Source organism: Hippopotamus amphibius, chromosome 3 (genome assembly GCF_030028045.1).
Source record: "Hippopotamus amphibius kiboko isolate mHipAmp2 chromosome 3, mHipAmp2.hap2, whole genome shotgun sequence".
In the NCBI taxonomy this organism is placed as follows: domain Eukaryota; kingdom Metazoa; phylum Chordata; class Mammalia; order Artiodactyla; family Hippopotamidae; genus Hippopotamus; species Hippopotamus amphibius.
The window spans coordinates 25,776,245-25,789,883 of record NC_080188.1 but is presented as its reverse complement, the minus strand read 5'-3'; the positions used below and the strand labels follow the sequence as shown (position 1 = coordinate 25,789,883).

General features: G+C 37.8%; 1 protein-coding gene across 4 annotated transcripts in view; it reads right to left on the bottom strand.

The window, feature by feature from the left end:
• ATP10D (ATPase phospholipid transporting 10D (putative)) overlaps nt 1–13,639 on the bottom strand; it is a 109,766-nt gene that overhangs the window by 63,790 nt on the left and 32,337 nt on the right. For 3 of the 4 annotated variants that reach the window (XR_009052511.1, XM_057725826.1, XM_057725828.1), the window contains exons 2-3: nt 8,422–8,747; nt 6,060–6,254 (exon numbers count right to left, since the gene is read on the bottom strand). Coding sequence is in view for 3 of the 4 variants with exons in the window: in XM_057725826.1 (XP_057581809.1) it covers nt 6,060–6,254; nt 8,422–8,711 (485 nt within the window). In the remaining variant the exon portion in view is untranslated. Of the gene's footprint in view, nt 1–6,059; nt 6,255–8,421; nt 8,748–13,639 lie in introns of those variants that run through there. The other variant, XM_057725827.1, reaches the window with a different exon arrangement.

The window sequence follows — 13,639 nt, the reverse complement described above, 5'->3', positions numbered from 1 at the left end:
GGTGGGAAGTAACAGAGAGAAGACCAAAAAGGTAGACAGGAGTCATATTTTGACAGTTCAGTATTATCGCCATTCCTGGTAGTAGGGATTTCATTCCACAGAAAATGGATAATCAGTAAAGGTTCACAGAAGGGTATGATCCTATTTCTATTATACTTGCTAACTCCCTCTACAGAGTAATGGATGACTTGTTGGGTGGCAGGCTGGTTAGAAATAGGCATGGCAAGAAACCAATGGAAAGCACTGAGATAATTCAGGAGAGGGATAAAGATGGTTACAATTAAGGCTGTAGCAAAAAGGATGGATGGAAGGAGATTAAATCAAGACATATTTGGGTACTAGAGACAAGAATTCTGACCTATTACATGCAAAGGAGGTACCAAGGGTGACACTATGGTGTCTAACTTGTATGGCGAACGGTGGCTTTCACCATACCCCAGATTTTAGAAGCAACTGGTTGCATCAGAGGGAAGATAATAAACTTAGTCTGGAAAGTTTTTATTTGAAGTGAGATAAAAAATTGAAGCAGTCCAGCATTTTGATGGTTTTCTCAGAAATTTTTGAGTAGAAATACAAACCTGCAAGTCCTAGGTACATAGAGGGCAGCTGACACAAGGTAAGGATATGAGATTCCTTAGGGAAGGAGACTTCAAGGTGATAGAGAAGTGAAAGAACATCCAAGAGGAAATGTCGGAGAAACCAAAAAAGAAGGAAATTTCAAAAAGGGAGTCGTCATAGTAACAAAAGCCACAAAAGGGTCATGCCCTGGTATGTGGTTGTTAGGATGTCTGCTATCAAGTTGATAGCATGAAATTGTTGATGTGGAGAGTGAAGAAAAAAGTGAGACCTCCAGTGAATTAAGGCACGACTGGAAGTTGAAGAAGTAGAATATTTCACGAAGTTTAGCTTTAAAAGGAATAAAGGGTGAAAGTAAGCACTGCAAGGGAAGGGAAGGCAAAGGACAGAAAGGATCAAAGAACCAGGCATGCACGTAGCATGCAGGGAAGAAGCCCATGGAGAAGGCAAGGTAGAAGAGAGAGGACAGAGTTGGGGGGGGGTTGTTGTTTGAGGCTATGGAGAAGTAACAAGGAATGGAATTAAGAAGGTAGATGAAAGGATTACTATTACAAGGAAGGGAGTTACCTTTTCATGTAAAGTCAAAAGAAAGTAGGTGAAGATGTCGATGATATAAGAAAGAACTGAGGCATATAATTCATGCTTAATGACCTCTACTTTTTCTATGAAGTAAGCTACAAGGAAATTATGCTGAGAATTTGTGAAGTAGGAGAGAAGACAGACTCGAATGTTAGAGTTAAGGATTTTATTTTTCTTTAAAATGTAAGACATAGGATTCCTCTGAGGGACAAGTTTATTTACCCTGCATAGGAACAAACTCCAAATGAGGTCAATTTTACAATTAAATTATCTTCACTTTTCCTCATTTGAAGTCCATACTAGGATTTTTAAACATATACTGATCTTAACTTAGCACGTTAAGTGCTAAGAATACAAAAGTGACTAAGATAACGGTCATCTCCCTACAGAAGTTACGGTCAAAATTTGAAAGAGAGATATAAACAGCTATTTTATAACAGGGGGATGCACAGGCTATCATGGGAGCAAACAGTTGGGACATTTAGCTCTGGAGGAGGTGAGTCTTACAGGATGATCTAGAGTGTGTTAGGTGAAGAGGTGTGGGACAGTGTATCAGTCAGAGCGAGAGCGGAGACATAATGCCATAGGGCATGGGAGAGCATGATGTTTGAAACTGCAAGCTAAGTGACAATGCTCACTGCCAATTTTAACTAGCTTTGAGAATTTGTAATTGTGGTAGACTCAAAATGAGGTTATATTTCCTTCTTGGAAACAGAATTAAAACTAGTAAAAGAACTCTCTCCTTCTCCTACAGCCTAAACGTACAACTAGAATTTTTTGCATCTACTTGGCTATTTGTGCTTCTGTATTACTCACAGTCGTCAGGATGTAGCACTTATAATCCATCCTTCAGGCAAACTTCTAGACCCATTTTGCTTCTTTAAGAGTTCAATACCAAGGCTTCCCTGATGGTGCAGTGGTTAAGAATCCGTCTGCCAATGCAGGGGACACAGGTTCGAGCCCTGGCCTGGGAAGATCCCACATACCGCTGAGCAACTAAGCCTGTGTGCCACAACTACTAAGCCTGTGCACTAGAGCCCAAGAGCCACAACTATTGAGCCCATGTGCCACAACTACTGAAGCCTGTGTGCCTAGAGCCCATGCTCCGCAACAACAGAAGCCACCGCAATGAGAAGCCCACGCACCACAACAAAGAGTAGCCCCCATTCTCTGCAACTAGAGAAAGCCTGCACACAGCAATGAGAACCCGATGCAGCCAATAAATAAATTAATTTTTAAGAAAAGAGTTCAATATCACACAGCTTTTATGTCAACACATAAGCATCGGGAAAAGTTGGGAAGAATACACTGGACTATTAATAGTGATTCCACTGAGGTGGAAGCTAGAAAGAGAGAGATGGAAACATGGAAAATATGGATTTCTACTTCCTACTTTAACAAATCTAAAGAGAGAAACAGTGGGATTATGAATGAGTTTTTCTTCATGACACTCCTTAGTATTTTTCCAATAAAACACTAAAAAACAATTTATAATAAGCAAATAATGAATAATCATTGGACACAAGAGGATCTAAGATTTATTGCTTTATATTCATTAAGTCATTTAATTTTTATATCGATATTATGTGGGTGGTACTATGAATGGACTACGCCCCACTCCCCCCACCTCTTAGAAATGAGAAAACCAGACTTTGACAGGTTAAGTAACTAGCTCAAGGTCACACAGTTCCTAGCATTCCTGGGATTTGAAACAAGGCAGGTAGCTCCACAGTCCATCTCTCAAATACTAGATTTTACTCCCAGCTATGGTAACTTACCAATGACCACCAAACAAAACATGGTTTAACTGTGTATTAGAAAGTGAATTTCAAGAATCACTGCTTCGAAAAATGTCACACACAAGTAAGGTTAATATCTTAGAAGGTCACTGATACTTAGTCTCATTTCAAGAATCATGAAATTTTATGAATTTATGAGATAATCCTAAAATATTAACATTAGCTAGTATTTTAAAACTCCTAACACCAATAATATGGTGATTTTTAAAGATCAGAAAACAATATAAGTTGCTGGAGGGCAGGCATTTTATCTGCTTTTTTGTTTAAACCTCTAAATCTCTCAGCACCTACAACACAGAAGGCACTTAAATTTATTGGATGATTAATAGTTTTATTTTCAACACACTTCTATTATCCTTGAAGCAAACCTTAAAACCTTACAGATGGCTGCCATTTTAAGGCAATCAAGTCAGGTTTTCGATAATGGTTGATTCTAACATAACTGGGGTGTAATAGGGTTTAAATATTTAATTTCTATTCTAGCGTTTGTTATTTCCCAATGATACTTTCCCAAAGAACACTAAGCACTTTGTGAAAGACCACATATAATTACAATAAGAACCAAATTATCTGCACCGAAATGTTAATATGCTTCTTCCAAAAGCTTGAAAGATTTAACGGCCCCATACTTTCAACTTAATTTTACTGAGAAATAATTTGTCCTCTAAAGTAATTTCTTTGTATTTAATAGGAATTTAAGTTAGTACATTAACTTAAATCAACAAGACATGGTCTTATAGCCCCTGTTTATTTCTTTATATCCTTATAATTTGCTCTAAGAACAATGCAGGAGGGGTCAGAGGCATTATTTCTTCTATGACACCAAACAAAAGCAAATTACACAGAATATAATAAAAAGACATAAAGGGTTTTCCGATTCTCGTATGAAATGCAATCATAAAGTGATATCTTTGACTAGACCTTAAACAACTGAAAAGAATATTGCATCTCATCTTGAAGTTTATATGTAAATCATCTAAAACGGATCCAACCTATGTCTGAAGGGACACCTGAGAAAAAATTATACCAGGTCTCCCATTAGGAAATTTTAATATTTATAAAACCTACAATGTTGTAACAAGTTCTCAAATATTGATTAAATGACTTGATCATGTGATAAACTCTAGCTTATAGTTATTATTAACCTATAATAATCATAATAACTAACCTTTACTTAGCACTTGAAAGGGCTAGGTACTATGCTTACTTTTATATTATTTTATTTATAATGAAGGGAACTGGAGTTTAGCTAGCTTATATAATTTCCCCAAGGCTACATACACAGCTACTAAGTGAAGGAAGCAGGATTAGAACTTTTTAGAACAAGCTCAAAAAGCAAACAGACAGTAACAACTCTAAACTAGCATTAAAAATCAGCAATTATTTATGTACAAGAATTTGTATTTTAAAATACACGTAAGTATTCTTTCCATTTGCTAAATTTGGCATTAGCTGACTAATCTCAAAATTGGTCAAAATATGGATTTTGTTCATCATATAATCACTGTAAGATCCTATTTCCTACAGCTATACTTTGAAGGCAGAGACTATATCAACATTCCACCTCTCTATCCCTGGCATATAATAAGCACTTAAATGTCTTCGAATGATTCATGGCACTGTTTCAGTAAAGTGCTCTATGACTTTAAAATAAAAACCATGAGCTTTAACTATTTTTTCATTTTTTCTATACATCATTTTTTCTGGTTCCCTTTAGATTAGACATGAATATAAGGGAAAAAAAGAGAACTAATTTTTCCTTATTTAAGTACAGTTCACATCATCTTACAAAAGAGAAAAAAGTTATTTTGTTTTCTATAACAGGTCTCTAAAACAAGTTTTACGGAAAGCCACTGAAGAATTCTAAGAATGAACACAATTCAGAATCCTAAAGGTTTTGGCTTAAACATCACTTCAGAGAAGTCTTCCCTATTCATTGGCTCATATGACATTGAAGACAATTCTACAATCAGGACAAGGCTTTGAGTGACTGTTCTCCCGAAACAATAACAAAAATATTATGTCATCTGGTTGAACTCTTGGTCAGTTAAGTGAACTTAAATTTGGTCAGAATATACTTCTGTTTATTATAAAACTAAACTTTTAAACCTAGGTATCATTTATTCTAACTTGGAAACTAGAACAGAATCTCTAGCCTAATTAATTTAGAATTACTGTCTTATGAAAGCTGAGTCTATATCAGAGCACTGAAGTCAACCCAAGAAATGTGCCAAATGCTCTGAGATCTCAGAAGAGTGACAGCATCTGTCCAATGAAGCCTCTGAAGTCCTTCCAAAGGCTGAAATAGGTGCCTACCTTTGGGCTCAAAGCTCAGTCTTTTAGCTCTTCACATATTCTCCCTTAAGGATTTAAGTCAAACTTCTAACTGCTAAATGGACTGATAACTTCGAAATTTCTCACAGCGTTATAAATAGTTGTCTCTGGACACTACTAGCGTTGTGGCATTCTTAAATGTAGCCATTAATAAACAGTACAGTTCAAAACTCGCCTTAATGGACTTTATTCTTGGCTTTCTATTTCATAAATACTGGAAAAATAAATCTCCAACAGAGCAAATGTGCTCCTGGAAAGACCTCCTATTAAGAATGCCCTGTTGTTGCTGCAACAGGAAGGGTTTTATAGGCTTCTGGCTTTGTGTACAAAAAGAATACACTCCTCCATTCCTCACAATTCCTTTCCTTCACAGGAAGCTCATCTTCTCTTTTTTCATATCCCATCTTATTTTTCATAGTCATTCATATTTCTCATATCCCATCCTCTTCTTAATTCCAAATTGTAACATCCAGGATTAAAAACTATCTGCTTGCTTTCCCTCCGATGGTTTGAAGTTTAATTCTTTCAGTTTCACTTATGCCTAAATTATAGAAGCTTTTGCTTTATCAGCTCCTGGGTTGACAATGGCTTACACATTACCGTTTTCCTGTGATGCCTGAATTAAATTCACTGTAGGACTTTAATAAATATTAGTTGAAAACACCTCCACCCCCAAGTGTCCTAGTCACACCTAAGGGGGAAAGAAATAACATCCTGCATGTTTCTAAATGATGCACGTGTATTCCCCAGCATAGCTCCTGTTACACTCACCTACTGTAAACTTTAGTTACTAAGTTGTTGATCTGTTTGTCAATTTTGTATTTTCGGTAATCTTCCAAGCCATCTTTAATTGCAATAATTGTAAGGACAACCACCAGAGGCAGCATTGTAATTTCCTTTTGGAAGGCTTCCACCAAAGGCACCCAGTTCAGGACAACTAGAAACAGGAAATATAAATTGGCGACTCTGCAACCCAAACACACACAAGAAGGTATTAACAAATCATGTAAAATCCTGGAGCAAAAGAGGCAAAAGACTCGATGGCGTTTTCCTACAAGTTTCAACTCAGCTGAATTTGGATGCTACAAAACAGAAAGAACTAGCAAAATCTAACAAACCTGAATGTACAATTTATGACCCCTGCAGACTTCTGGCTTGGGCATACTTTAATAAATGTGAGATATTATTTATTAAATACATTATAGTAAATATCGAAATGTGACAGTCATGAGTTGTATAACATACTATGAAGCACAATAGGAAGTATTATTTTCTTTTTAAAAACCAGCTCTCTAACTTTCAGAATTTAATTTGATTGTCCAAAGATTAGATTTAAACACAGCTCAAAATATTGGGTTGGCCAAAAAGTCCCATAACATCTTACGGAAAAACCCCGACAAACTTTTTGGCCAGCCCAATAATTAGAAAAGCCTGAGGGTTTATTTTTCCCTGAGATCAACGCTTCCATTTCTGCTTTTATGCTACTCAGAACCACTTTTTTAAGGAACTTCCTCTATTCCTCTATTTTATATATTCAAATATGTCCCCACTGGACGCTAAGGCAAACTCAAGCAGCCTCTTTCCTTAAAAGAAACAAACAAAATCTCAATCTTTCATGCTTCCTTGAATTTTTATCACATATTTTTCCCAAGACCAAACTTCTCAAAATTATCTACACGTACTCCTCCTTCCTCATTTCTAATTCCTTTCACGCTGAAATTTTTTTCTTAGCCCTTTTTGCTATTTTTGTGGCTTCAATGATTTCCATGTGAACTGCATCCAAATCTGTAGGGCTGGGCCCTGAACTCTGTTCAAGTTCCAGGTTCTAATTTCATCAAGGGCACTAGATTACAAACTCCCATAGACAGAAACACCCACAGCAGTTAAAGCCATTAAATCAACAAATTCACATCTGTACTTTAACCATATTCACTGTTCCAGAAATGTATGTGGGATGTATATGAAGTGAAAGATGAGAATGAATATATGTGGAAAGAATACTAAATGCTGAGAATCTCTATACTGACATTAGCATCTCAAACTCAACTATTAAATGTAATCTTCCAGCCAAGCTTCTTTTTATTCCTGTCTTTATTTGTTAATCCTCCTGGTCATCATAACTCACCTTGTTCACATCATCCTCTCACTCCTTTCACTTAATTCCGTACATCTAACCCATAGTATCTGTAATAGATTATCTTCCTTTTTATCCCCACATTGTTCTAAGTTCAGGTCTCCGTTACAACTCTCCAGGACCTATGCAGCATCTTCCTGAATGCTCTGCTCTGCCTTCAATCTGCCTCTAATTGTATTAGTCACAGAGGACTATTTCCCAGGCCTCCAGCAAATCTTCTATGCTACTGCCATTCTGCTTTTACTCATATTCCTTCCTCCATCTGAAATGTGCTTTGCAGACACCTCTGCCTTGAAAAATCTCAGCCTTCATAATTAAGTTCACATGCCACTTTCCTGCTATTGCTCTGGCTAACAGTATTATTTCTCTTTTTGAGGCTTCTGTCCTAGTTGGTAGCACCTTATAACACTCATCACACCCACTACGTCTTTCCATTCTATACACATCATTTCCCTTGCTAAATATAAAACTCCATAAGGAAAGAACCACCATTTAGCCTTGCATTTCCTTCAATACCTAACCTAATCAGAGGGCTTCGATAAATACATATTACACTGAATTATGTCTTTGTTTCACCTAACCTTACAGCTTACATCTGTATTTGCTTCAGAGCTCTATTTCCCCTTATCGTCGAGAAGAAAAATCTAGAATTAAAATACACCATGGTTCAATGGAAAGAACACCAAAGCAAGAGTGAGAAGATTCAAGGCTATAGTCCATCGCTTTGGCTAAACCGCAGTGCCAAACTTAGTTTCCTAATCTGTAATATGAAGATAACGTATCTTTTCTTTCTTGTCGTGAGAAAGCATCTTATTAATTGTAACGTGTCATATGAATATAAGGTGTCATCATTCCACAACGGACTCCACCAGAATCATCAAAGATAATGTCACAAGCCTTAGATTTAGGTAACAATGTTATGAGAATGAAAAAATCTCACATATCAACTAGAATGACAAAGAACATCCTAAGATTTCTTTTTTCCAAAAATAAAAGTACCTGTGAAATTGTTCAAATAAATTTCTTGGCACAAAATTCAAAAGCGTGTACTTTGTTGTCCGTATTCTGTTATTCACATAGGTTCCAGAGAACTTTTCATACTCATCCTTGAAGGGCTGGAGGTGGGGAACAACAACCCGGTGCTTTCCTGCCAGTCTGGGGGTCTGGGAGGACTTGCCCCCGCAAGCAAGCAGAGAGGAGTAGCTGTATGGCCTCTCGTCATCGTCTCTGTTTGCACCGCCAATCAGCCGCTGCCAGTGATTTCTGGCCCACTGAAGAGGCTCCGTCATATCCAAATGCGGTGAGATCCAGGCTGTGTAGGCGATCTGGCAAAATGAACAAAGGAAAATCCACTAAAACACTTCTCATAAGCTTCTGGAAAGTCTTAAAGAATAGCAATGATAGTAAAATTAAATTTTTTTCTATACCAGCAAATGACTCAGTGGTTCAAGATATCAATGTGAGAGTAAAACAAGTCACTGGAACTTCATTTTAACCGCATCTTTATGAATAGAGCATACACTTTCTGCCTCGTGGGCTGACCACCTGATCACCTAAGCAACAAGAGACAGCACCTAAAAGGCTACTCCACAACTTAAGGCAAATAATTTGGGCTTACTATGCACGAGTCTCTTAATTTATCTGATTACCAGGTTTCCCATCCTTGAAATGGGACGGTTACACATGTCAGGAAATTGTTGTGAGGATTAAAGGAACAACATGCAAATCACACAGCATAGAGCCTGATATAGAATAAGCAGTCAGTAAAACCCATCCTGTGCAGATTACAAAAATGGCCACAAATGCTTCCCATCCCTGCATGCACATCCCTTCATCCATCAGGTGGTGAAGTCTTTCTCTACCTGTTGCAGCTAGGCTTGTCCATGTGCCTTGCTTTGGCTAACGAAACGCTAGTAAACCTGACACAAGCAGAGGCTTGAAAAGTGCTTGCTCATGGGACTTCCTGGACACCGTTTTCCCCACTACTGCCTGCCTGAGCACAGGCTGGTCTCCTGGATGATGAGTACTCATGACCCGCTTCACAACCTTCGCTTCTGTCAACATACGGGTGAGGCCACTGACTGCCAGCTGACCACCAACACCTGAGTGTGCCCAGAGGACACAATGTAGAACAGAGATGAGCTGTCCCAACTGACTCAACCCCAACTGCCAACCCACCAAACTGTGAGTGAATAAAAGTTACACCACCATGTTTTGGGGTGGTTTGATAGAAAACTCTGATCTAATCTCTTCCTTATTTTCAAGTGTTTATTTTCCAAGAAATTCAGCCCTGCCTAGAACACGAACTCATTAATTTAAAAAAAGAAAAAAAAGCTAACACTTATTAAAAGCACACTCTATTCCAAGCACTTTGCAAAGCATTTTATACACATTACCTTATTTAGTATTTACATCAATCTTATGACACAGTTATTTCTACTTTACAAAAGAGGAAACAGGCTTAGAGAAGTTCAGGGACTTGCTAAAATTCATGCTGTTAGTAAGAGGGTAAGGCCAATTCAAATCAAATCTTTCCAACTCAACAGTGTGCTTTTAACTCTTAATGTGCCTCATTTAACTTTCAACTTTGTATCCGGAGTAGCTGGCACTTAGTAGATGCCCAATAAAAGTTCATCCAGCAGGCTACCAGCATGTCAGCAAGTGTGGAGGGCAAGGTCTGGAGGCCTTGTTTTCTATCCTTGCTTTATCAGTGTTATTGCATTTATTTGATCGTTTTAGGTTGGAGTTCACCTCTGGAGATTTTTAGTAAATCTGTGGGTGTGTCTTGATAATCTGAACTGGTAACACAACTCCCCAGATCAATCTGATTCAAGCGGTTCATAACCTCATTTGTAGAGAAACTAGGGTATGTGCTAGAAAGTACCCTAGGCTAGGGATACAGAAATGATTAAGACCTGGATCCTCATCTCCAGGATCTCAGAGACTAGGGGAGGCAGTAGGTATGTAAATACATAAATGTAATCCCAAGTGCAAAATAGTGTTCAAGGCACTGAAGTAGTTTGGGCAAATTATTTAAGATTGCTTCCTTCCTAAGCTTCATTTTAAGTTTTTAACATGTCTATTAATTATTTTCTCTAAAGTGTTATGCTACTCAGAAATTAATAGTTTCTCCCTAAGGACATTAAAATTGTATCCACCTTTTATGGAACTGAAATCATAAATCATTACCTAGCGGCACTGAAAGATTTGGTCCTATTCAAGTAATTCTAGTGAATCACTATTTTTAATATTCCATCCTAGCTAATATGCTTGTTTACTCTACACTGGTCCTTAAGCAATCCAAGGGATTACAGTTACGCAGCATCACTTTGTCACTGTATTTACAGAAAATAAATTGAATCACGAACAATAATCTCACAAGAATTTATCAGATCTTTAAAATTTATATGATCTAAAGCAAAATAATAAAAACAAATAACCGGCAGAAAGTCACTTTTAATGGGAAGAATACAGTAGCCTCCAAATGTGTATTTGTGCCTGGATATTGGACCCACAATACGTAGCGTCTACTGTTAGCGAGAGAAAATAGCCACAAAGTCGGTTTTATCGGTTTTATACTAGTAATGGACACAAGACGAGGAAAGTTCTACCACATCAGTTTGCTGTCCTTTGGAGCCTGCTCTCTCAGTTATCTGTGCATAGAGAGCTAAGTCAATGTAGACTGGTCAAAAATAATCCTCTCTTCAATATAATATTTTAAATGTTTTAATGTTCATCTCTGAAGTAATTTGAAAAGCCTAGTTTTCACTTCAATACAGTTGACCCTTGAATAATGTGGGGGTTAGGAGTGCTCACCCTCCTCCAAGTAGAAAACCCACCTATAACTTGGCCTTCCATATCCACAGTTCCTAGGCACCCGCAGACTCAACCAACTAGGAATTGGTAGTATTGTAATATTTACTACGGGAAAATATCCAAGAGTATAAGTGGATCCCTGAAGTTCAAACCTGCATTGTTCAAGGGTCAACAGTATATAAAAACAGCTTCTTAACCTATAACTAGTAAGGAGAGCTTGGAGTTATTAAAGTAGTTCATAACATATCCAGAAACCTCCCCCAGAATAAGGATGTAAGATAGTGCTCCCATCAGGGGACCATTATGACAAACCTCACAATTTTTAGAAGGTTGAAATCAGTGCAATTTTATATTATTTCTGGAAACTTTAAAAGAGAAGTTCTCATTTGCAACTAGATTCTCATTAAGACATAGGAGCGTGTATCCCTCTAGGGTCCACAATCTCACACCACAACCTAGATTCTACTTAGATTTTTAAATTTCAGGATACAATTTCTTGAGAATGCAAAGAAATGATTAAACAAATACAACATGTGGAGGGTGTTAACTTCAGGTAATTCATGGTGTATCTAAAGAACTTCACCTCTCCCCATTCACTTAGTTCCGAAGAGTCAATTCTACAAATGGAAAACACTTCATTGCCAAAGTATCCCTAGGTACACCTTCCTCTGTGACGTTTCAGTGCGCTTAAACGTGCATTAGGTGTTCTCTTCACTCACATATTGCCCTCCCCTCCCCCTTTTTATTCTCAAGGAATTTCAGTAAAGATACATTGGGGCTGGCTCACTGCCCTCCTCAGCATCCTCTCAGCCATGGCCTCTCTGTCCTACTCTCCAAGGCCACGTGGCTTATCGTCTTGTAAGGATGGGCCTTGAAGGGCCTCCCTCCCTTCAGCACTACCACTCTTGCCTGAAAAGTAATTACTGGATCAAAGGACTAATCTACTTAAGATAGAGAAGCTGTTAGTGTTTTCAAGGGATTGAACAAAAAAGACCAGGCATTGAAGTAATTAACATATGGTAAAAATCCTTTCAAATTTCCAGCTAGAATTATGCCCTCTTAGATCAAGGAGGAATGACTAAGCATCTACTTAGTCACTCTAACTCAGTGCTTTCAAAACGGGTTAACTGCCAGGCCGGTGAGAAATACATTCTATGATGCAACCTGGAACAGAGACACACACACACACATGCAGCATAACAGAAATCCTACAAAATAATTCTTGCCCTTCCTACTTGCCATACATGCATCTTCTATTCTACTCTATTCTCTTTCTCTCTCTCAGTCTCTCATTTTAATACTGGTCAAGCTGCATGAATTGGTTTCAAGGTCCACTAATATGCTGCTCTACACACTTTGGAAAGACACTGATTGCATGTGGCTCCCCATGGGTTGAAAGCATACATGGAAGTGGACAGATCCACTTTTAGCTCCTCTGATGACAGAAAGGCACTGACAACCAGCAGTGGCACTAGAAGGCTCAGGGGAGGGCAACACTCTTCCCAGTAGCAAGAAGGCAGAAGTAGCCTTTTCATCTTTCCCATCTACCCCAGCAAAGTTACAGGTATACTGATACTTAGAGAAGGCTCTGTTATTAACATTTCACATAAATATTCAGAAAAAAATCTTTAAGATATGAAAGGAAAGCAAATCACAGTAAATCATACCTCACCAAGAATCAGCAAGAATCATGACATTTTAAAGCTTAGACTTCAGAGATTATTTAATCTACAAGTCAGATACCAGTAGCCCTTGAGCAAAATTCTACCCAATGATGTATTTTGTATCATGGTATTGGCAAACATTGTTTTACATTTTTTGAATATAGGACCAACATTTTAAAATGGAGACAAATTTACATAAAATACTGACAATTAGCTTCTCAAAAAAATACAGAAAATAAATTCCAACATCCTCATATGGCCCTTCAGCCCATTAAAAAAAAATACAGAATATTGGGTACATTATTTTCACATGCTAACAAATGTCTAAGTTTTTCCAGCACAGACCCTGACCCAAACCCTACATTTTCTGGTTCACCTATTTTAATTGAGAGAATGAACACTCTGATCACCACTTTCTGACAAATCAAATTCCTCCTGCTCTACAGACCCAGGTTTGAATATCAGTTGCATCACTGAATAGCTATGTGGCTTATGTAATTAACCTCTTAGCCTCAGCTTACTAATGAATATAATGAGACACTTAAGAGTCATGGGGCACACTGTATAACAACATTCATTCTTCTCCCCACTCCCCTCCTTGGCTGTTTCTCAGCATAAATAAGCCAAGGTTGGAAACCCTGTAAATTGGGCTGAACTCCAAACTTTCAACATATTGCTTGCAAATTAAAGTTGTCCAAGTCTAAGTAAATGCTCGGTTCTATGTATCTGTCGATACT